This window comes from Pelophylax lessonae (genome assembly GCF_965119305.1).
Source record: "Pelophylax lessonae genome assembly, chromosome: 3".
Classification (NCBI taxonomy): Eukaryota; Metazoa; Chordata; class Amphibia; order Anura; family Ranidae; genus Pelophylax; species Pelophylax lessonae.
Genome location: NC_138770.1, coordinates 521,208,091 through 521,232,043, shown reverse-complemented (window position 1 = coordinate 521,232,043; position 23,953 = coordinate 521,208,091). Strand labels below are relative to the sequence as shown.

Sequence of the window (23,953 nt, the reverse complement as noted above, 5' to 3'; positions counted from 1 at the left end):
ATAAAACATTCCTTAGTGTCTAAATCATTTGCTAAACACATGGATATTGGTTCATGCCATACATGGCATGCCTATCTTTTAAGAGCATTACAAATATTGATGATTTTGATGAATCAGTTTTGTGTCGGCATAACTCATTTTTGTTGCTTGCTACAAGGACAGCAGAGGGATTGTAGAATAGTTCAAAGCAAGCAGCAGATTACATTGAAAGGGGTTAATTCCAACATGTGAATCAGTTTGGTTTGTCACAATGACCTCGTGCCATCTGGTAGGTGTACACACCATGCGCATTAAACAAATTTATTACTACAGAAAGTGACAGAAAGCCTATAAACCCCAGTCCAGCCTCCTGTTTACTCTGTAAATAATCAAGGCATTTCCAAAAACATAAAACTTTGCATGTTGACTATTTTGTGGCACAAGAAGAAATGACTTTAAATCCTATAATAACAACTTATAGCTGTTAAAACAATATTACAAATCACTAAATATTCTTGGGTATCATCAGACGTAGTGGTTTATGTGTTTTGTTTTCAAAAATATTATAATTAGTATTTTTACATAACTGAATATAAAATAGAAATGACTAGGAAACGGGTTGTGTTAACAATTATTACTTTGCTTTTTTGGCCAAAATATCACTTTTGAGTCCATATAATTGAAAATGAATGTTTTACTCAAAAGCATATTGGTTAATAAGAGGAAAGAGGCCACATTAAAAGCCAACTATGTAGGGAAAAGAAGTGCCCAGATTTTGCTGCCCATTAAATTATCTTTGTTGCCAGCGCCTACAACTTGCAAGATTATTAAACCAATTAGGAGAGCACAAGCATTTTTAGGGAATTTACAGTTAGTCACTGTAAATGTCCTCAAGACTATAACTGATCAGCGCAACAAAAATAAACATTTATTTAATGGTAATATTGGTAACAGTAGCTGTTTAATTTTGGCTGGCTGTCAAAAGTTTTCTTTCATGCAAAATACAGAAAATCAGAATGTATCTCAAGTGTTTCCATTTTTTCCTAATAGGGAGAGACAGAGGGAAAGAAGGGTGGGGGGAGACAGATATTTTCTGTAGGTTCCTAGATAGTATATTTCTATATATATGTTACCTGTCTGGCAGTACAGTACTGGACTTTACATATCAGAAGAAAAAAGGTTTGACTTCAATGCACCTAACAATGTCATAATGTCAGTCATCTCCTTTTATTAGGACCTTTTTGCCGCTAATATGAATTTCTCTTTTCAATCTTATATATTGTGGTGCTAGACAGGCAGTTGTAACCCTCAGTGAATGCATACAGCAGATTGTTTAAAAATATAAAAATCTGAATTTATTTTACAAATATTCTAATATTTTTTTTAAATACAAAGAATTAACCACAAAAAGTATTTAACAATTTAAAAATTATGAAAATGGGATCTGGGTGCCTGTTAACACTTAAAGCTATACAGAAAGGACCTAAAAGTCTTATTTAAAGAAAAAAATCAAAATAATGTGTAAATTATAGTTACCTAGTTACCAACAGCAATCGTTTAGGCTAAAATGTTTTCTCATAATTAAATGCAATCTGATTGGTCACTTTAGATTAATGCACTGTGCACAGTGACATGAGGTTTACTCTTGCACTTTGTCTTATTAAACAAGCTTCTTAGATGAAACAATAACATTTAAACCTATTAAAACAGCTTTCATTATGATGTGAAAAAAAAAAAAACAGATGGTTAAAGAGTTGAATAAGAACTTGTGGCTCTGGAGTTTTAATGCAGGAAATCCTGGAAAGGGTGTAAAGCATATTTTACTGCACATTGCAAAAATTACCTGTAAAATGCAGTAGGAGCAGCTTCTCTTGCTCCGAAAGAGCCTTGCTCACTCTCCAAATAGTAGGGCACCTGCTGGCCATGGTGGTGGATAAAAGGGGAAATCTGTGGTGCTGTTTGTAGAAAAACCACTGGACTCGGTGGTACATTGTTCAAAGAATGAAGCCCACTCAGGCTACTTGATCCAAAAGACTCAGAACTGGTAGCATAGCTGAGGCTGGCAGAGCTGTAGACTGGTGCAGTAGCAGCAGTAAAGTCATAAGTGGTGCACTCCGGGTAGTTAAAAATCCCTGTCCTATTGCTATCAACGTACATTTCACCAATGGATCGTTCATGGGGTAACTTCAGCGGTGGTCTGCTGAGTGTCTCCAGTTCAGTTCCTTGAATCTGATGCAACAAAGTTATTCCTGGGGATTTGCTGTGCAGGGGCATGGTCGTAACTATTGACAGCGAGAGCGTTGCATGGCTGTTGACCGTCTACTTGCCAAGGCTTGAGAGTCAGCACATGGACAGACACCTGGGAACAGAGTACAACCTGATGTTAGTCTGATCAGGAATCATACTGGAGCTCAGCACTGCACAGGTATTCAGCAAGCTCTAGAGAGGAGGAGGAGGGTACAATACAGAGCAGAACACACCACAAAAAAAAAAAAAATGCTGTCCTCCCTCTTTCTAACTGATTCTTGCTTTTTCTATCCTACAGTCATTCTTGTTGAACTTAATGCACACAGCATTACTGGCAAGGCACCAAATGCTTCTGTATTTATTTGTCATTATTTAAACATTATCACGTCACAACTGGATTCTCTTTTGAATCAGTGCCTACAGAGTACTATACATACTACGCTATAGACTGCACATGCTTACTACTTATCATGCAGCTGTCATTTTAAACTTGGTTAAAGAAAAACAAAGCTAGTTTTTTCAGCATGGCTTATCATGTTTAATGCAATATGCAAAGAAAAACACTGTAGTCTGACCATGACTGTGTTTTGGTTGCAAGAAAGAAGAGCTTGTGTCTGTGTAATATACAATACCATACATGCTATCTTTTCCTACAGTGGCCTTGAATGTGTTTGCTCTGGCCTCTTTGCCTTTCTGTTTAATTCCATCTGCAAAACATCTATAAAATATTTCTCATAAAAGATTATGCCTGCTGACTGCCTAAAGATTTATTTCTAAAACGCACACGGTAAAATGTGTTTATAGCAACTTGTTGCATACAGCTTGTAAATTATCTTAAGCTTGGCATGCCCTTGAGAGCTGAGAATCTTTAGACGAACAACATTTAACGTAAAACTGATATAAACAATGAGAAGCTTAATAAAGAGACAAAGAGAGAATGGCATCGCCTAGGTTATATACAGATTTCAGTTAGTGGCTACACAAACTCCATGATCTGTACCGTGTATGTTTTTTTTTTTTCTTCTACAAAGATGTCACTTCTACGATGGAAATCCAAACTACAAAATGATTATCCCTTAAAAAATGTGAACTATACAGACTGGGTGCTTTGCCTATATACAGATGTACAATAAGGCACAGACAATACACCCACCCCAATACTTGTATGTAATAGTTCCTCCTACTTTTTAGTTCTTTTATATCTACATTAAATTGCATTAGGGTTTTAGTGCTCTATATCTCTCCAAGTCTCCATTCAGAATATTTCTCCTCACTTCACGTACCTTAGACAGAACGTGATTACACAGAAAATCATTTGGACAGGAAGTGAGATAGAATCTCCCCAATGGGGGTGCACAACAGTCAACAATACAAAGGTTTAAGCTTTTTTCCTTTCTCCTTTTTTATTCTTTTTTTTTTATTATTATTAAGTGCCATCAAGTTGATGTTTAGTCCTGGCAACCATATGCGTGCAATATGTAAAGAGTTTCTCCAAAATGAACTGCCTCATGATATAATGACAACTACTTCACTGAAAAGATTAAATAACACACAACCAAGCTTTGGCAAGTCTCCTTTAGCATTATTTTAAAAGAAGGATTCATAAGAAGTGTAATCAATACCATCAAATAATGTTCCACAAGGAAAATGCACTGTTCACCAAACGTGATGATCCAGGCCAAGAGAGAATAGGCTTGGATCATATTTTCATAAACATTTTGAAAATCACAGTACAAGTTTGCAATATGTATAACAATATAGGGCCAAAGGGAGGCCAAATATTTCTTTCATATACCATCACAGTGAGGTTGGGGGGTGTTTAGATTAGCCGATGTTTTGCATCCTAAATTAGCACAGAATAGTTGTACAGTTCTCACAATGAATCTGAAACAAATGCGTGTGTTTAACCACTTTACCTCCGCTCACATGGAGGCTACTGCGGCAAAGTGCCGCGATCCCGTCCAGCGACGTAGACCTACGTCGCTAGACTCCGCCCCTTGTGGGCGGCGCTCGCGCGCCGCCGGAGGCTCGCTCCCGCTGTGTTCATTCACAGCGGGAGTCGGGCCAGCGGAGGAGCAGCGGCGATTGCCGCTGCTCTGCCCCGATCGTCGGGGATCGAGTCTGGAGATCCGCCCGCTGTGTGTAAACACAGCGGGCGGATCTCCATAGTGACAGGGACTGACAGATCGGAGTGTTCAGCATAGCTGGACATCCGATCTGTCCTTCTGTCACACAGTCACCTCCCCCCCCCACACGTCAGTAAGCACCAGGCATACATTAACCCCTCCCTCTCCAATAAAATTAACCCCTTCCCTGCCAGTGTAATTTTTACAGTAACAGTGCATATATATAGCACTGATTACTGTAGAAATGTCACTGGTACCCCCAAAAGTGTCAAAAATGTCAGTCAAGGGTCCGATCTGTCCGCCGCAATGTCGCAGTCCCGCCAAAAAAATTGCAGATCACCGCCATTACGCGTTAAAAAAAAACCACCAAAAATGACAGAAATCTTTCCCTTAGTTAGTAAACGCAATAACTTTTGCGCAAACCAATCAAAATACGCTTATTGCGATTTTTTTACTAAACATAGGTAGCAGAAAACAAATTGGCCAAAAATTTAAAAAAAATTTGATTTTTACATTTTTTTGGGGGGAATTTCATATAAAAAAATGTGAAAAATATTGTTATTTTTTCAAAATAAACGCTCTTTTTTTGTTTATAGCGCAAAAAGTAAAAATCGCACAGGTGATCAAATACCACCAAAAGAAAGCTCTGTTTGTGGGAAAAAAGGACGTAAATTTCGTTTGGGTACGGCGTCGCACGACCGCGCAATTGTCAGTTAAAGTCGCACAGCGCCGAATCGCAAAAAGTGGCCTGGACGGAAGACAGCAAAATCCTCCGGTGGTAAAGTGGTTAAGCATTCACAGTTCTAAAAACAACCAATACCTGCCATACTGTACAAAGCACAATTATAAAACTTTCTGAAAGGGCTTGGTTGAACAATAAGAAGTTAGACTTCTAATGTGTAAGCTTTATTGTAAAATACAGGAGAGTTATTCGTTTTTTATGCTGGCACTGATTCTCCAAGGCATAAAGTATGTTCGGTCCCTTCACATAAAAAAGTCTTATAGCCACCACTGTATCAATAATCAGATGATGGAAACCCAGTGTTAAGCCCCATCAGAAAGCAGCTCACCTTAATAAATTACCCCCCATGCATGTAAGGTCTAACATCATTTTATACTCCATTGCACAGCCCCAAGATTATCCCATCCAGACCACAGATGATTCTCTCAGGATAGAGTCCCCAAACAATATAAAAGAGACTGGCAACAGTGAAGTACTTTAAACAGCTTTATTAAATAATACAAGATTAAACTCACATATGTGAAGATCACATCAGCATATCATAGGTGTGTAAAATTCATTAGGCTGCAAGTGCACGCTCTGGTGTCATAGCGTTCACACAGTTCCATCACCTAGTGTGATGATGTCAGTAGACCTGCCCTATGTACGCGTTTCAGAACAGTGACTTTCCTGGGGGCCCCAATTTTTTATATTGCAATTACCAAAATCCTACGTTCCAATCCAATTGGATGAAGGTGGTAATTCCAGTGTGATCTCTAAGGTATAAAAAAGGAGATCTCAAAAAAAATCTCTGTTATATCTGAGAGGTCCCTTCTATGTTGGGGGTGTGATCCTTGATTTCCATCCAGCCCTGGAAGCAGAAGAAATACCTTTTCTGTAAGTTTTATGCCCCTTTTTTTTAAATACTGTTTGTGTGTGTGTGTGTGTGTGTGTGTGTGTGTGTGTGTGTGTATGTGTTGCTGTTGTTACTTTAGTTACTATTGTAACATTATATGCACTGCCTACCTAGAGATATTAAATATAACATTAATAACCTTTTTTTTATTGCTCAAAAGGGCGAAAATCTAAAGAGATTGTTGTATGCTCAGTTGTAGCCTCACTGCCAATCTGTGTGAGATTGCATTGTGTTGCTGCGCCCTCATGTTCTCTATAATTGCAGCGGGTGGCTGACAAAGAATGAAATAGCCAACCAGGCTGCATGCAGATTAGTGCCAGTGTGTGAAAGTATTGTATCTGACATAGACAGGGACAGATCTCAATGCCAGCAACAGGGATCTGTGGGGGAGATTTACTAAAAATTGAATACTTAGAATCTGGTGCATATTTACATGGTAGTCAATCAGTTTCTAACTTCAGCTTGTTCAATAAGGCTTTAAAAATAAAACCTGAAAAATGGTTCCTATGCAGAGCTTTACCAGATTTTGCACACTACAGTTTTGGTAAATCTCCTCTGGTGTGTGTGTGTCCTTTGAGAGCTTGTCCAAAAAATATTATGCACAGCACTCAATTGTTAAGTGGAAATAAAAAATCTACAGTTGTACAGTCAGAAGCCACACAAATAAAGTGGCTCCAGAATACAAAGCCGTTCAGGACAATCTGATTCAGGCAGTTATTTTATGGTGCTGATATAGTATAGAATGTACACACATTTCTTTTCATGTGCTCCAGATGCAAAGTCTGTTTTTACACTCGTGGTAACAAGACATTTGTAAAGTGATAATACATTTTTTTACTGCAGCAAAAAAAAGAAAACAAAATAGTAATCTATGTATTTTATATTGGAAAAGGTGGAAAACAAACAAATGAGGATCGGTGTGGTATACAGGAGGCATCTAGGTGTCTACCTAGAAATTTTGTCATAAACAATCTAGAAGAAGATAAAAATGGGTAAAGTAAGGCTGGCCCAAGACAGATCAATATTTTTCTTTCAGCCAGCAGGATGAGCGAAAAAAAACAAAACAAAAACAGATTCCCCTTTCTACGCAAGTGAGGTGGATGGAGGAAACCTCCCCATGCTAGGACATTGTATTCTGACAGCGGGAAATTCCACTATCAGAATGCACTGATCAGCGACTTCAGACTGTTTGACAGAAGTCAATCGTTAAATCAACTTCTTTCAAGCTGGCGTGGCCAAAGATGGACCTGCTGAACCAGATGAATTTCGATCCATGTATGGCCAGCTAAGCAATTCTTTCCAACAAGTTACAAAAATGCCTCCTATTGTTTTTAGGATACATATTAAACCCACATATATAGAAAACTACTATCCAACAATTATTTTTTTGTATGTTTTTGAACATGCAAATTTGGCTGAATACAAATATGTGAATTATTTGACCTGCCAAAGGATATGTCATTTTTTTTTGGCATGTCTTGTGATCTAGGCACTCTTGGCGGCTAGACGGTGAAAAAGAAAACTGCGCTAGATATAAAAAAAGTAATCAAAGCAGCAACTTAAATGTGACAAACATTCCAGAAGTAGTATAAGTAAAAAAGCTGCGCTAAGTGATAAAGACCATAAATGATTTAAAGTCCATAAACGTCCCAAAATTTAGTGAATAAATAGTGTAAAGTCCAAATGATTAACAAGAACTCCTCATATGCAGATAATGTATATGGATACTGCTTACCAGATGCAGCAGTATAAGAAGCCTCATACGAAGATTCGCCAAACCCAGACGAAAAACATACGAAAAGATCTCTCATCCGGATTCCCGACCAAGGACCATGTTAATCATTTGGACTTTACACTATTTATTCACTAAATTTTGGGCCGTTTATGGACTTTAAATTACTTATACTCTTGGCAGCTAGCATAGCCAGATCATAAACTCCATGCAGACATATAGCACTAAACAATATATCTTGGCCCAGACACACCTTTTTCCCAATCTGTTGAGCTATATGTGAACACCCACCCAAAGATAAGATATTCCCCGTGCACTTCTTTCCAAAAAGCCTGTAATCTTTTGACTGACAGCAAAATGCAAGAAACATAGCGCTGATTAAAAAAAAAAACATGCTGTTTCTCCCTTTTTCCTACAGGTGCCTGCACATACACAATATTGTAGGGTTCAATATTGAGTTGGCCATCCCCTTTGCAGCTATAACATCCTCACCCCTTCTGGAAAGGCTGTCCACAAGGTTTAGGAGTGTGTCTATGGGAATGTTTGACCATTCTTACAGAAGCGCATTTGTGAGATTGGGCACTGATGTTTGACATGAAGGCCTGACTCACAGTCTCCACTCTAATTCACCCCAAAGGTGTTCTATCAGGTGTTCTATCAGGTTGAGTCAGAACATCTCCAATTAGCTTAATATTATGATGAAAAATTGAAGTACTTCTGTTTTTTGTTCATAAACATAGAAAACAAAAATATATATATATACAGTATATTCATCCCAAATGTGTTCTATCGAGTTGAGGTCAGGACTCTGTGCAGGCCAATCAAGTTCCTCCACCCCAAAATCCTTCATCCATGTCTTTATGGACCTTGCTTTGTACACTGGTGTGCAGTCATGTTGGAACAGGAAGGGGCCATCCCCAAACTGTTCCCACAAAGTTGGGAGCATGAAATTGTCCAAAATTTCTTGGTATGTTGATGCCTTAAGAGTTCCCTTCACTGGAACTAAGGGGCCCAGCCCAACCCCTGAAAAATAACCCCACGCCATAATTCCCCCCTCCACTAATGATTAGGACCAGTGCATAAAGCAAAGTCCATAAAGACATGGATGAGTAAGTTTAGGGTGGATTAACTTGAGTCCTGATGCCCGCTTCCTCAGGAGTATAATGTGGGGAACAGAATTCTACAATAGAAACAGAAGATACAAAATAATACTGATAACAAATGGGTATTGTAAATTGCTCTAAAGAGCAATAGAAGTTTAAAAAATTATACGGTTGCTGAAGGTGGTGGCTAATTAGACACCCCAGGGTGCCAGATGAAGGAAAAAATAAATAAAACCACACAGAGGCGCCAGACTAATCTTCACTGGGAGAGCATGGGAGTAGATTTGTACTCCATAAAGTACCTATACGTCATATAGCATCAATAATTGTAGCTACAGTAATCAAGCGCCTAAAGAGTTGTTATTAAAATAGATAACAATCCAAAGAAACCATACAAGGCAGATACTAGTTCCAAACTTAACCACTTCCAACCTGAGCCAATTCTGGCATTCCTTTACTAAAAATCATCATTCTTTTGCTAGAAAATTATGCAGAACCTGCAAACAGTATATATTCAGTATATATTTTTATTAGCATATATATATATTTTATCAGGGACCCTTGGGAATAAAATGGTGGTCATTGCAATTTTCTATGTCATGCAGTATAAGCAATTTTTTCAACACAATTTTTTGGGGAAAAAAACACTTTCATGAATTAAAAAAAATCAAAACACAATATTTACCCCAATTTTTTTGTATATTGTGAAATATAATTTGAAATATGATGTTATGAGTAAGTAGATACCTAACATGTCATGCCTGAAAATTGCACACACTCATGGGATGGCACCAAACTTTGGTACTTAAAAATCTCTATAGGCGATAGTTTAAAAAATTATACAGGTTACCAGTTTAGAGTTACAGAGGTCTTCTGCTACAATTATTGCTCTCACTCTAACATTTGTGGCGATACTTCACAAGTTTGGTTTGATCGCTGTTTACAAATTTTTTTTTAATTTTTTTTTTAATTTTATTATTAACATTTTATTTTAATTTCTGTATTTTTACACTCTTCCTTTCATTTTTTATTTTTGAATCCTTTTATTCCCATTACAAGGGATGTAAACATCCCTTGTAATAGGAATAGGGCATGACAGGTCCTCCTTAGAGAGAGATTTGGGGTCTGTAAGTTCCTACATCTATCCTCTATGCTGAAAAGGCTGAGATAAAAAAAAAAAAAAAAAGAAAATCTACCTGAGGCTTTCCAAAAAGAAAAAAAAAACAGTAGTGTTTATGTCTGCCAGAGCTGGAAGTGATGTCATGACCTCGCTTTTGGCCTCCGAGGGTCATATCGATGGTCCCTGGCCAGCTCTATGGTAAACCACTGCCACTGGCAGATTCATTCTCTGGCTCCCCGATCGTACGGAGAGGCTGGAGAAGCAATCAAGTGGCTAAACAGCCGCTAAGATGGCTTTAACATGTGAGTATTCACCAGCTGAAAAAAAAGATTTCTGGATGATGCCTGTAGCTGCAGCCATCATTCAGGTATCAGTACTCAATTAGGACGTCATATGATGTCCAACTAAGAAAAAGTTGATTTATTAAAAGAAAGACAGATGGGACAAAACTGAGCACCAATAGATGGATACCGCAGGTAGCAATTTAAGCAGTAAATCAATTGGATGGCCAAGTTGTTGTAACAAGTTGTTCCAAAAATTAGCATACATGCGGTCCCCGGGTTACAAACATCCGACTTACAAATGACTCCTACTTACAAACTGAGGGAGACAACAGAAAGTGAGGAGAAATCTCCCCCTAGGAAGGGAAATTCACTCCTGTAAGAGTTCTCATGGGAAAAAGGTGTCTCCACTGAAGCTTTATCACCAATCCTTGTTTCCACAACAACCCAAAATTTTCAAAACTCAGTTGTCATAGGGACAGAAAGTGAGGTGAAATCTTCTGAACAGGGGTACAGACAGCAAAACAAATGGTACAGGGGTGTTAACCCTTTTCTATGCTATCCAAAAAAAAAAAAAAAAAAAAATTCTTTTGGCTGGAGCTACACATAAAAAATGTACCTGTTCCAACTTGCAAACAAATTCGACTTAAGAACAAACCTACAGTCCCTATCTTGTTTGTAACCGGGGACCGCCTGTATATATGCCCAAGGGTATATATAGCTGCATGTAAAAAGATGTATAAATAATGCATTGGGTAAGAATACATAGTTGTTACACTTCCTAAAAATATGCATTCTCTTTTAAGCAGTAGTCATTATTAAAGCATTTTAATCTTACCTAATCAAAAAGGGTTGATTAAATGGGAGACACAAAGGATGGATTAAACACCCCAATCCATGATCACAGCAGGGGAGGTGATGGGGGAGCAAGCCCTTAGAGACAACAGAAGCATATAGAACAACTATAGGCAGATGCTGCAAAAACTGGATGAAGGGAACCAAAATAAAGCTGATAGTTGCGTAATGTGTCTCTGAAAGAGGGTGCCAGCGTGTGAACGCCCACTGCCTCAACAAGCTGGGAGTGAAATGTAACTTCTTGAATCCGTTCCAACCCAGACACTCCCAGTCGGCCCAGTCAGCCCTGCGAATTAAGTCACCGTGCCCGATCCCTAACGAGACTAGCATCTTGTTGGGCAAGCATGCAATCTAATAAATAGTGGAAGTGATGGGGATTCTTTCCCTTTCTTTGCTTCCTCCTCTTGCCTGTCTTACCACCAAGCGGGATTCTGCCCTGCTCACTGGCGGCTTCAGTTGTGGCACTGCACATGTGCCATCGACCGGCGAATTGCATCACTAGGCCTGATTTCTAAAGGCTCATGCGCAGTGTCTCCCATTTAATATTCCTCAGGTGATACACAGAGATGAAACAAATCCTCTTACATAAGTTGTACATGTTTATATGCAGACCTCTGCCTTCTAAAGAACACCTTTTACACAGCATTTCTGTACTTCAGAAGGTAGGGGGCAGGGATCTCTTGTCACACCCTCAGAGTTATTGGGAACTCTTACAATTGGAGGGAAAGGACACACACCACCTACAAAGTGTCATAGGAAAACATGCATGGTTAAGGTTGTCAATCACCTGCTGTGTGCTGGAGAGGGACAGGGCCATCCCCTGGGATTGTTTAGTGTTGGCATTACTTCAGTCTTTGTTACATTATTTCAAGGCTATCTCACCTTAACCATACACCTATAAGTTTTACTTGTCCAACTCAATTTGGCAGTCAGAATTCAGGCATCCCTTTATCTCACACTTAGTGATGCAAACATTTTCCACTGTCAAATGTCAAGAAATACAACTGACAGCGGCTTACACACTTCCCAGCGATGATTACACCAGTAATTTCTGTACCTGTTGCCTCTCATCTCCTGCGGCCATGCCAAGCTGACTGAGGCTCTCAATGAAAGAAGAGAGAGTGCCTGCCAGCAGCTGCGGGGAAATTTCCCCCCTCCCTCTCCTCCTCTCATTGTGCAGTGAGCGAGAGAAATTCACAGACACTCAGTACCCTCCCCTGTTTGTCATTTGCAGAAGGAGCTAGCCAATCCAGGGAGAATTGAAGAACTGCAAAGAACTCTGGGACATGTAGTTCCCAACACAGGTGGCTCCATTCTAACCACTGAGAATTGAACTACACACCCAAGGATTCTCTGGCAAGAGGAGGAGAAAGGGGATCTATTTTGTCTGCTGAGGAGAATTCAGTCACTGTGAGGCAGGAGAAGAGACTGGACCCAGGGTGAGGTGTTGCCTCCTGGGTCAGTCCACCGCGTTGTTTCAGGCATCCATGGCCAGTTGGGGATATCCAGTCTGAGAGATGGGGATCCTAGGTGCATATCCAGACACACCTGCACCGATGGCCATGAAGTGTTACAGCGTGAGGTGACCAGTTAGGTTACCAGAAGAGTCTACCTGTTCCAGGACATTCGTTAGGGCCTTGACCACAGGATTGGTGAGAGGGCACTTGCCCATGTGCAGGAAACAAGGACACTGCAAACAGAGTAACTTCACTTTGCCCTCACTTGCCAGAACCTGGGTCTTATTGAAGCCGTGTTAAGCAGTCACAGTGTCTGCCTTGTTTTCCAGATGCTGTCAGCATACCACTTTGCCAAGCAGGAGTTCTAAATGCACCAACTAACTTGTCTAGCTGAAGATACAAGGCCTCATCCTTCTTCCAAGGGACTGAAGTTACTGGTGCCACATGGGCATGCACACACATACTCAGGGCTCTGTATATGTAGTGTATGTGCAGTGTAGTCTGACCTGGGGGGTTAAGCCACTAAGCACTGAATTAGGTACAGTGTTTTTAGTTGGGCCTGTGGTACTAGGGGATAGAAGATAGGTCTGACATAAGAGAAAGTCATTCTTCTGCTCTCCTGCTGCCTGGACTCATAGCGCCAATTTAAGTAGAGGTCAGCAAGCTTATGTAAAGCTGTTATCTTGTGATTCATTGTTGTTTAAAGCGGAATTCCGGCCACAAAATCGACATAATCGATTTTGTGGCCATCTGCTTCCTATTTGTCACCTGAAAAAGAAATGGATAGTTAAGATTTATTTTTTTTTTTACTTACCTTGTTATTGTAGAAAAATATACTCACCTTTCTTCCACTTCCTCCCCGCAGCCCGCTCCTTCACTTCCGGTTTGCAATGATTCCTGGGAGCTGAACGTCATCGCTCCCAGGAATCAATGCGCCGGCACCGGCCCCGCTCGTCACTTCCGGTGCGGCGCCACATTCCCTGCTAAACAGCTTCTGGGCATGTCAAGAAGCTGTGGAGGAATGCGGCGCACAGCACCGGAAGTGACGAGCGGGCCGGTGCAGGCGCATTCTGGGAGAAGAGGACACGGAAGAGAATGCAGAAGAGGATCGCGCTGGCTTCAGCTGCCCACATCCGAGATGGCAACGCTGGAGAAGGAATTTTAAAGGTAAGTATTTCTTCTTGCTGGTAAGTGCGACCCGGGACAGTACAGAGGCTATCCATTGTGGAATGTACTAGCCCTGACTGTCCCGAGGGTATTTTTATTGAAAAAATGTTTTTGTGGCCGGAACTCCGCTTTAAGTGCTTGCCTCTGCTTCTGGGGTAATTTACAGTTGTGGAATCCCCTAGAAGCAGACTGATATAATACATCAAGTTATATTGCTCTAAATCTCAGTGAATGTTCTTCTGCAGCTTTCACATGCGTTTGCAAATGTGTGTCAACTAAACCCCTGTTCTTTGTACCAAGAGACAGGTCTATTTGGTTAGTGACAGACTGGAGGGTGAGTACATCAGACTGGGGGCTGGCTGACTTTCATGCACCTCTTACAATCCTTCAACCTCATTTTTTTTCTTGTTATAGGGATGGAGACGCCGGGCAACACCAGCTTGGGTCTCACTTAAAGTCCCACCTAGTCCAATATGTTTAAGCAACCAGGGATGGAGACGCCTTGCTTACAGCTTGGTGCCTCATACAAAGTCCCACCGTGTGATTTTCGTGCGTTTTTGGTGGATGCAGTTTTTATTTGACCTTAGTGTTTTCCGTATACAGGGATGGAGACCAATAGCATGACCTGCTTGTCTCACATAAAGTCCCAAATAGGAAATTAGGGATTTCAAAGGCATTGTGCTTTACAGGCCATGCCCCATACATAAAATCCCTTCCTATCTTTATACTGCATCCACCAAGGGGATGGAGGTGTAATGCTTTTCAGCTGGTCTCTTCCAGTTTGTACCATCGTTATAACCTAATTATTTGAGTCTTTGAGACAACAGCCAGTCATGGATGAGGATGGGTTGGGGGAGGTTGGGCTGTCTCCCTCTCACCTGTTCCCCCATCCACCCATTAGCAGCCATGTGCCTCCAGTGTGAGGACACTAAATTAGGAGTGTTAGGACTGCAGATTTAACAGGGTGCCGTGAAGTGGCTCTGCAGCTTTCACATGCGTTTGCAAATGTGTGTCAACTAAACCCCTGTTCTTTGTACCAAGAGACAGATCTATTTGGTTAGTGACAGACTGGAGGGTGAGTACATCAGACTGGGGGCTGGCTGACTTTCATGCACCTCTTACACTCCTTCAACCTCATTTTTTTTTTTTTGTTCTTCAGCTAATTCATTCAAGAATACACTATTTTCTTTTACCTTCACTTTCCAATGGTAATGGTAAACAGGACAAATAGAGAGGGTGAATCTCCTTAACCAATTCACCTGGGTTCGCGTCCTATGACGTTCGGGAGGTGAAGTGGCGATATTTGAATGATGCCTACAGCTGAAAGCATTATCCAGACATCATTCTTTTCAGCCAGCGATTCCCTGCACAGTAAAAACAATCATAGCACCTGTTTCACCATTTGATTGTTTTTATAGGCGGCGGGAGGGGAGTCCCCCCTCCTGCTGCCCTCCAGTGCTTCTCCGCTCTCCCCTGTGCAATCGGTAAGCCGGAGAATTAACCCACCAGCGGCGGAAGTTTACCATAGAGCTGGCCGAGGACCAGATGGTCCCCAATCATCTCTATGACTCTGTACCTGGTGGAGTCGGAACGAACCTTATTCATGTACGATGACTTCTCGATGTATGCGGACCACATTCTCATGTGGTACCGCTACATCGATGATGTCTTCGTCCTGTGGCATGGCCCTAGATCCTTGCTTATGGAGTGTTTGGACTCCTTGAATCACAATTCACTAAATCTCAAATTTACCATGGAATGTGATGTTTTGGCAGCGGCTTATGTAAGAATTTTGAGAACTGACAGCAATATGCTGTCATGTTAACTCTTCCGGAAGCCCACTGGCGGGAACACCATCCTACATGTAAGCAGCTTCCATCCCAAGCCACTCATCACATCCATCCCTTACAGTAAATATTTGAGAGCCAGACGAATTTGTACAAGCGAGGAATCATTTACGCAGGAGGCCAACATCCTACAACAACGATTCTTAGAAAGGGGATATAGCCGTAAATGGCTGAAGAAAGCCTTCAAAAGAGTTAAAAAGCTATCTAGGCAGGATCTTCTCTTTAGGAAAAAAATATTAACAACTGAGAATTGTACTAGAATTATTCTAAAGTACTCAACAGAACATCAACAACTCAGACAGATACTGAAGAAGTACTGGCACCTTCTGACGTCAGATCCTACGATCAGCCCCTTTGTTCCAGACACACCCCAATTCACCTACAGAGAAGTTCTGTAGTGTTCTATAGTTCTAAGTGATCACTTAGTCCAAAGCGAATACCGGGGAAAAACTAGAGGTGACCCCTAAAAATATCTGGGCAGTTTCCCATGTGGCTTCTGCTCTCACTGTCAATTTATTGACACTAGACGCAGGTGCGCCTACCTAATGGATGCATCTTTCGTCCCAAACATTTCGCCAACTGTCAAACAATGGTTGTGGTATACCTGATGTTATGTGATTGCGGGTGCTATTACTGTATGTCGGTAAAGCTATACAAAGACTATGCCAGCGCATTTACCGACATATATTAAGTATAATGAAAAATAATCCTGACCTTCCCCTTGGACGACATGCCATCCATGTGCATGGCGATACCTTTCCCAAAGTCACATTTTTGGTCCTTGATCGAATCCACCCCAGCCTCTGTGGAGAGGACGTCAACAAGGCCCTCCGACAGCACGAGCTGCGGTGGATATCAGACCTCAATGCCATACAGCCCCCTGGTTTGAATGAGGCCTTCAATTTTAAGCCATTTCTTCCAAGCTTCAATTCAGGTGGCTTTGAGGGGGCCCTTTAGTACCCCTCCAAGATCACATGTGCTATCAATAACTTAATTTGTTTGCCTCTCCCTCACTGTGCCTATTTTCCTATCTGCTTACTTTCTGGTCTTACATGGAATCATCTATTCCAACAATCTTCCTCTTAGAACTCATGATTTATGTACAAACTATCGGATGTACCTGTAAACTAGGTGTTACTGATTCAAATAGGTAGTATAGAACCCAGTGACACTAGCAGCGCTAAAATCATAACATGCATTAATAAATATCATATAACAGATAAAAAAGAAAAGAAAACAGGGACACAGTATTAATGTGCAGCATGCGAATGTGAAGATATACTGTAGTCCAGTTCACAATAGCTGGATTAACATGCACAAGAAAGTCCAACAAAAGTGCAAGATCCTTAAACTATATAATGGAAGTATACGCTTCTTCTATACATCAGTGCCACCCCCGTCAGAATGGACACTCACCAAAGGTAGATCAATATGCGCCTGTATGAACAAAGTGTATGGTATAATCCACCAAAGGATAAGGCTCAGCTGCACCTCGACTCCAATAAAAATCTGTGTCCAAAACGAATACCACCTTGCTATAGTCATGCAGCTGTTCTCAGGTGCTGCCCTGGATGTACCTATTTGAATATTTGCCATGTGTTACATCATTTGTAATTGTGCCGTTGATGAACTGAATGATCTCCCCACCCCACCCCCCCCATTCTTTCTAATAAGCTAGGGATGAATATGTGTGGCTCCTGGAGAAAGAGGAGGATATCATCGGCAAATGCCGCCAGTTTATATGTGCAGTCTGCAACCGTTATACCTTTAACATCTGGATTGGAGCATAAAGATTGTAGAAGTGGTTCTAAAGTAAGCACAAATAAGATCGGAGAGAGGGGGCACCCTTGTCTTGTGCCATTATGGATAGAGAATGCTTTTGAAAGGTGGCCATTGATGCGGACCCTTGCTTTTGGTGAGGTATAAAGTGACATAATGAAATTGAGCATTCGGTTTTGTAGCCCTATATGTTTGAGAACAGCTGTCAGGTAATCCCACGCCAGCCTGTCGAAACGCCTTCTCCGCATCTAAGGATTAGAAGAATCCAGGTTTGTTTGATGTGGTTAACCAATGATGTCGATTTATGGCTTTTGTAGTGTTATCTCTGGCCTCTCTCCCTGGAACAAACCCAACTTGGTCATTTGAAATCAGCGAGGGCAGGAGTGGTTGTAAGCGGTTTGCCAAAATTTTGGCAAAGAGCTTGATATCAAGATTCAATAGGGAGATGGGCCTGTAACTAGCTACTAATATGGTGTCCTTCCCCTCCTTTCTATAACTGTTATGTGCGCTTCTAGGAGTCTATGAAACAGGGGAACGGACGATGATAAGGAATTGAAGGCCCTGAGGAATGGTTCATTAAGTTGATCTAAGAATGTCTTAAAATAGGCCGTGTTGAATCCATCTGGGCCAGGACTTTTAATCGGTTTTTAGCTGCTTATTAGCTTGCTTCAGTTCGTTTGCAGAAATTGGGCTTTCTGGAAGGCCTGCATCTTCTGTAGAAATAGGTGTGGGGCTATGTTTTTTAAGAAAGTTTTAGATGAGCCTAGACCTATTAAAGTTCTCATCCAAAGTGTTGGCTTGCGGTGGTAGATTGTATAGTTCAGAACAGAAACATTCAAAATGGGCAGCAATGTCGGGAGTTGCCACGCTAGCATTGCCTTGGGAGTCCTTGATGCGATGGATGTTAGCACTTGTTTTCTTTACCTGTATTGCCCTGGCTAGAAATTTTCCACATTTGTTACTATGCTCATGGAACAATTTTTGGGACAGTATAAATTTGTGTCTGATTTTATGGTCAAGTATCTCACGAAGCGCTATTCTAGTCTGAGTCAATTCTTGAAAGGTTTGCTGTGCTCTGGACTATTTATGTGACGTTTCCGGGGTACGTATTTTGTTGAGTAGATCTGATATTTCGGCTTGTTGGGCTTTATTTCGGGCTGCCTTAAGCGCCAAAAAATTACCTCTTATAGTGCACTTGTGTGCTTCCCATTGTGAAATTGGTGTAGTGTCAGGGGTATCGTTTTCAGCAAAAAAAATTTGGATGCTCGAGCGAATGCTATTTATGTCTGCTCCAGACGTCAATAGGGAGGAGTCTAGGCGCCATATCTTCGTAAAGGGGGTTGTATCTGGCAAGGTTAGGGTCAGGGTAATTGGGTGATGAGCCGATAGGAGCATTGGCCCAATGGACTTGTGGGTTAGAAAGGGAACGTCTTTTTGAGATAGAAATAGGTAATCAATTCTGGAATATTTGTTATGTGTTGGGGAGAAGTAGGTGTAGTCTTTTTCGCTTTCTTGTAGGATTCGCCAGGCATCATGTAGTAGGAGATTTTGTAGTTGTATCCTTATTTTTGTTTAACGCTCTGTATGGCATAGAGGATAAAACAAATGTCTATTAGGGGGGTTTAGGGCGATGTTGAAATCGCCCCCAGAATAGTAGTTCCCATTTGAAATCCGGTGAGAAGTTGCGCTATTTCCTTGAAAAAGCTTACTTGTGTTGTATTGGGACAATAGATGCTGGCCAAAGTCATAGGTTGTCCTTTGATGTAACCTTTTATGAAAACAAAGCGGCCTTCATGGTCTATGAGGGAATCTATGAGTTGCCATTGTATATGTTTGGAGAGTAAAATTGAGACCCCTTTTGTTTTGGCCAGGGTATTAGTAGCATGGTAAAATGTGGGATAATGTCTATTAGTCAATTTGGGTATAGCATTTGTGCAGAAGTGTGTTTCATGTAGAAACACAATATCAGCCTTAAGTTTACGGGCCATAGACAATACTTGACTACGTTTCTCTGGTATATTGAGACCTTTTGTGTTTAATTAAATTGTTTTGAGGGTATTATTTTTGTGAGTATGAGTTGGAGAAGTCATAGTAGCATGCTAGATGACAAATATGCTTGCAGACTTAAAGTGGAATTGTACACAAGATAGGTATTTGAAGCTCAACTTCCTTTTGAATAGTAAGGTGATGTGCCCTGTGCGTAGCGTATAGAAAAAAAAAGGGGGGTCTCAGTATAAGGGTAAAGAGGGGGTATCTGAGCAATACAAAGAAATTAATAAAGAGGATTTTAATCCGGGGGTATGGTTACACTTGTTAACCAACCCTAGGTTACCTTAACTCCGGAGTGGGTCAATGGGCTCTAGAAGGGGTCCCATTGTGTGGAGACGTGGTAGGTGTGGTCGGTGTGTAATCTAGAGGCTCTATTTCCCGTTAAGTCATGTTGTTGACGAATTGGTGAGGAATTTTTATCTGTTTATAATGTAGACAGTGACTGGGGTGGTATATTTATGAGGTTTTTTCGAGTAAACGATTATCTAAGAGCAAGGGAATGGAGGGCTCATATGAATCAGCAGATGCCTTTGCAGCAATTAACCAAAGATAAGGTTAAAAAACAATGAAACCAGGTATTACATACTAACATTCAATTCAATGCAATAAACTCACTCCCATCTGTTGTAAAAGCTGAAATAGCCTGTATCTTAGGCCAGAGATATAAGATAAGTGAGAAGTGGGGTAACAGTGATAACAGTATGTTCTCTGATCTGTTTGTATAGGAGGCTGCATTGCTAAACACTAGATCTCCATAATGTATCTCAGATACTGTATATAGTAGAGTGAAGGTCATATTGCCTTCCCATATCTAGCTAACACTATAAAGGGAAGTTTTTTGCCACCTGTAAAAACAAAATGAGGCTAGGGTGTATTAAGGTTTCGTACTTCATAGTGTGAGTTGGATGAGAACATCGTATATGGTTGGTCATAGGATTATAAGGTTGGCAGCAATCATTCAGTTGCTCTACCTGTTCTAGAGAGTCTAGCATCGTATGCCGATTCTTCAATGATTTACCTAGGTACTGGCTAAATGAGAGTACCAACATGTTTTGTGATATCTTGGACTATACACATTATAACTTAATACCTTCTTTTATCTGGAGGAGAGTTCCAGAGGAGATGGAGTGCCCCCTGTTGGTGGAGGGAAAGATCAATATACAAGGCCTATACTAGCCCTGTCTTCTTTTAGCTGTCTGGACAGGATGTTTGTGTGTTTAAATGTCTAGGTTTAGGTTTGTAGCATGTATTGATATGTGTAATTAAGATATAATGATCCATGCTATCTTTTAATGATGTGAGCGTGAAGCCACCTATGGGTACATCTGAATCCTTGTCCATATTTTAGTCACTTAGGCACTCCAGGTCCTCTGTACTATCTTATCAGCCCCCATTCAATGGGTATGTAGTTCGTAGCTGTACACAAAATCATTTAGAGGGCTATAAATTAGAGAAGAAGGAATGTGCAAAAGACAGGTATAGACAGTTCTAATGTCTTTCCCCCATTTTGCTTATCAACCCATCTTCCCCCCATCCCCCCATCCCCCCCCATCAGTCTAGGCATATTACCACAAGATAAACCAATGATGTCGTATCCAGGGTAGGTCGGAGTACGGGGGGGGGGGGAAGAGGGACCCACTGGAGAGTTGGCCATGTTGAGAGCATGAGAATATATATTTGGCCCTCGCCCCTCGGACAGGTCTAGTTCATGGCCTTACTAGTGATATGATTTGATTAAGCTTTCTAAGCATATGGCGTGTCGCTGACTAGAGCGTTTGTATTCCAGAAGTGTTGAGACCGTTTATGTATAGCATCGCCTCTCATGTTTGGCGTATATGAATATACATGGGGAAGTTCTAGATCGTATAGTTCCTGGGTTGTATCCTGATCTTATCTTAGGGTAGTTAAACACTCTTTGTACATATGTGTAATTGTTTAAAGAGCAGGACCTCTGAATGTCTAGCAGCTGTTCATCTCTAGCCCAGAGTGGTACACTGCAGGGATGATCATATGAGAAGTGAGTACTGTCAAATGGGAGTCTTTGGTTAAGAAGTAAACACTTTTGCAGATTTTTGGTGTCAGATTTTGGTTGGAAGGATGGCTCTAGAACAGGTATTACCAGTGTGCTGCTCGAGGGTATTATTTTACTTAGAGTGGTCATGTCTGGCTCTCCGGTGGACTGGAGATGCTGTGGGGCTGTTCCTTCTGCCTGTGCGTGGAGGTACAGAAGGATGTGCGCGCGGGGATGGAGATCTGTGCCTCTGGATGTGGAAGTTGTCACGTATCGGGACGGCATCCATGAAGGTCGCTCATCTGATCAGAGGCGTGCTAAACAGGTTAGACCAACCTGGCAAGTTGATGAGGGGTAGATTCAGAGTATCACAGAAAGACCTAAGATCTTCAGGGGTTCTTAGATGAGCTATACGGCCTTAGGTCCAAGCAGACAGGCAAAATGGAAATTTCCAGTGATAAGGAATCCCTTTGGTGCGGAGTATCTCCAGCAGAGGACGCAGATCACATCTTTTTTGCAGGGTAATGGGAGAGAGGTCCTGGAAAATGTTTATCTCTGTTCTATAAATAGCAGGTCTCTGTGGTCTATCCTCCTTCAACTTAAAATTGACCAGGCAGCACACTACATCTCTGGGAGGGTCTGTGTCCCTACCCTTGGGTTTCAGCGCTCTGTGTAGTCATTCATAGCCAATGGGGGTTTCGGGCGGTCTGCCCAATAGGTCATTAAAGATAGCGTTGGTGGTCTGCATCAGTTGATTGGGTTCTATAGTTTCAGGGATGCCCCTTACTCTTAAGTTGTGCCTGCGGCCTTGATTATCTAGATTCTCCATCTGTCTCTGCATGTCTCTGAGCTGTGTAGTGTGGGTCACAGATGTCTGTTGTACCTGCTGGATATCTACCTCATGGCGTGCTAAGGCCTCCTCCAGGTCCTAAATCCTCGTTCCCATTGCTTGAATGTCATGCCTTAAATCCACAATGGCAGCTGCCAAAGTTTTCCTAATATCTGATGCCACCGCTCTTAAGTCCCCCAGGTTCAGTGGATGTTCGCTGGGTATACCAGCGACCGAGGCCTGTGTAAGGCTGGTATTGGAGGGGCTGAGGCTGGATGATCGGGCTACGCAGGCAGAGGCCTGTGTTGGAGCCAGGACCTTGCATTATTGTGCTCTGAAAAGCTCTGGGATATTGTGGTTGGGTTGTGATACTGGATCCTTAGGTGAGTTGGATCGGGATTGGGAAGGATTCCCTGAAGTATTCCCCATGATTCTAATCCGAATTACCTGAACTTCTCGGAGAAAGAGCGGGGAAGTCAGGCAGCCATCACCGTCTGGCACCAAGCCACGCCCCCTTCCCTGTTCTTTCTTCTCTTTGACAGATCCTGTATGTAGATATTTGTACTTACATTATGAAAAATATTGATTTATATATTGTCTGCTTTGCAGATATGATTTATATGCTTTTTCCTTACTTTTTAGATAGATTTTGTGTATAAACATTTGTGTTCATGTTGTGATGTGTATAACTTGTATATTGTCTGCCTGCAGATACGATTCATGTGGATATATGGACAGCCTCTCATATGGGAACTGCAAGCCAATACATCCCGATATATAGGTAATTTATAGCAGCAATATTAAATATATTTTTTCAAATAAATAGATTTCTTTACTCTTATATCGAGTTCGGTCCCGTTATGCCAGTCTGGCTTTATCTATCCACAACTGCTCTGGGATTGCACTGTGTCCTTGCCTTGGCCCTTCCTCCTTTCATTGTTGTGATCCAACGGCGTGCCCAGGCCCCATGCTGAGGCGTGTGGGGCTTGTAGTCTAGGAAGCTGTGAGCACCAGACGGGGTTGACGTCATGTTTGACGTTTCTTCCTTGTTCCTGTGTATCTGGGTGATCCGTCCATCTTTGCCCAGTCCAATCTTCCTATTACATGTCGGCGGTCCTCAGACGTCTGACGCCACCGCACAGTGTATGCGCGATGGTGCCGGACACCAGAGTGACCGGGGGATCAACTTGGAGGACACCTGTATTAGTGCTGTATGTGCTTTATGCCCTCTACAGCGCCAGGAAGTTGCTTGTTTTGCAAACAATGGGGACATCCCTTCAGGTGATGCTAATTATCCAATTATCAGGTAGGCCTTTTAGATATATAAGGGAGGGGATTTTCTCCCTCTATCAGTCCAGCGGACACCACCGAGGAGTACACACCAGGATTAGTTAGTAGAGACAGATGATCCGAGACAGGTATTTCCTGAGGGTGTTTTTTTTTTATTTTTCTTTGCTAAAATACTATTGGTAATATTTTTTTATACTCTTCCCCTCCAGACTGTCCTCCATCTTTTTGTGATTCTTGTGAATGCACTTTGGCACACTTGGGGGTGGGACAGCATGGAAATCCACAGCTTCTTGAGCCATCCAAGAATAGACACATTTCTAAAGTGGCCCACAAATTCAAAATTCTTTGGTTACTATGCAGACCGGTACACTTGTGAAATATATATATATATATATATATATATATATTTCCCCCCCCCCCCTGCTGAGCAGTGGACTATCATAA

The 23,953-nt window shown here is 41.5% G+C and overlaps 1 protein-coding gene across 1 annotated transcript in view; it reads right to left on the bottom strand.

Annotated features, from left to right (window-relative positions):
• ESR1 (estrogen receptor 1) overlaps nucleotides 1-2,416 on the bottom strand; it is a 273,637-nt gene extending 271,221 nt beyond the window's left edge. Inside the window, exon 1 of the mRNA XM_082250152.1 lies at nucleotides 1,823-2,416. Within this exon, the coding sequence (XP_082106278.1) occupies nucleotides 1,823-2,253 (431 nt within the window). The 5' untranslated portion in view covers nucleotides 2,254-2,416. The remainder of the gene's footprint in view (nucleotides 1-1,822) is intronic.
• Nucleotides 2,417-23,953: the final 21,537 nt, after the last annotated feature.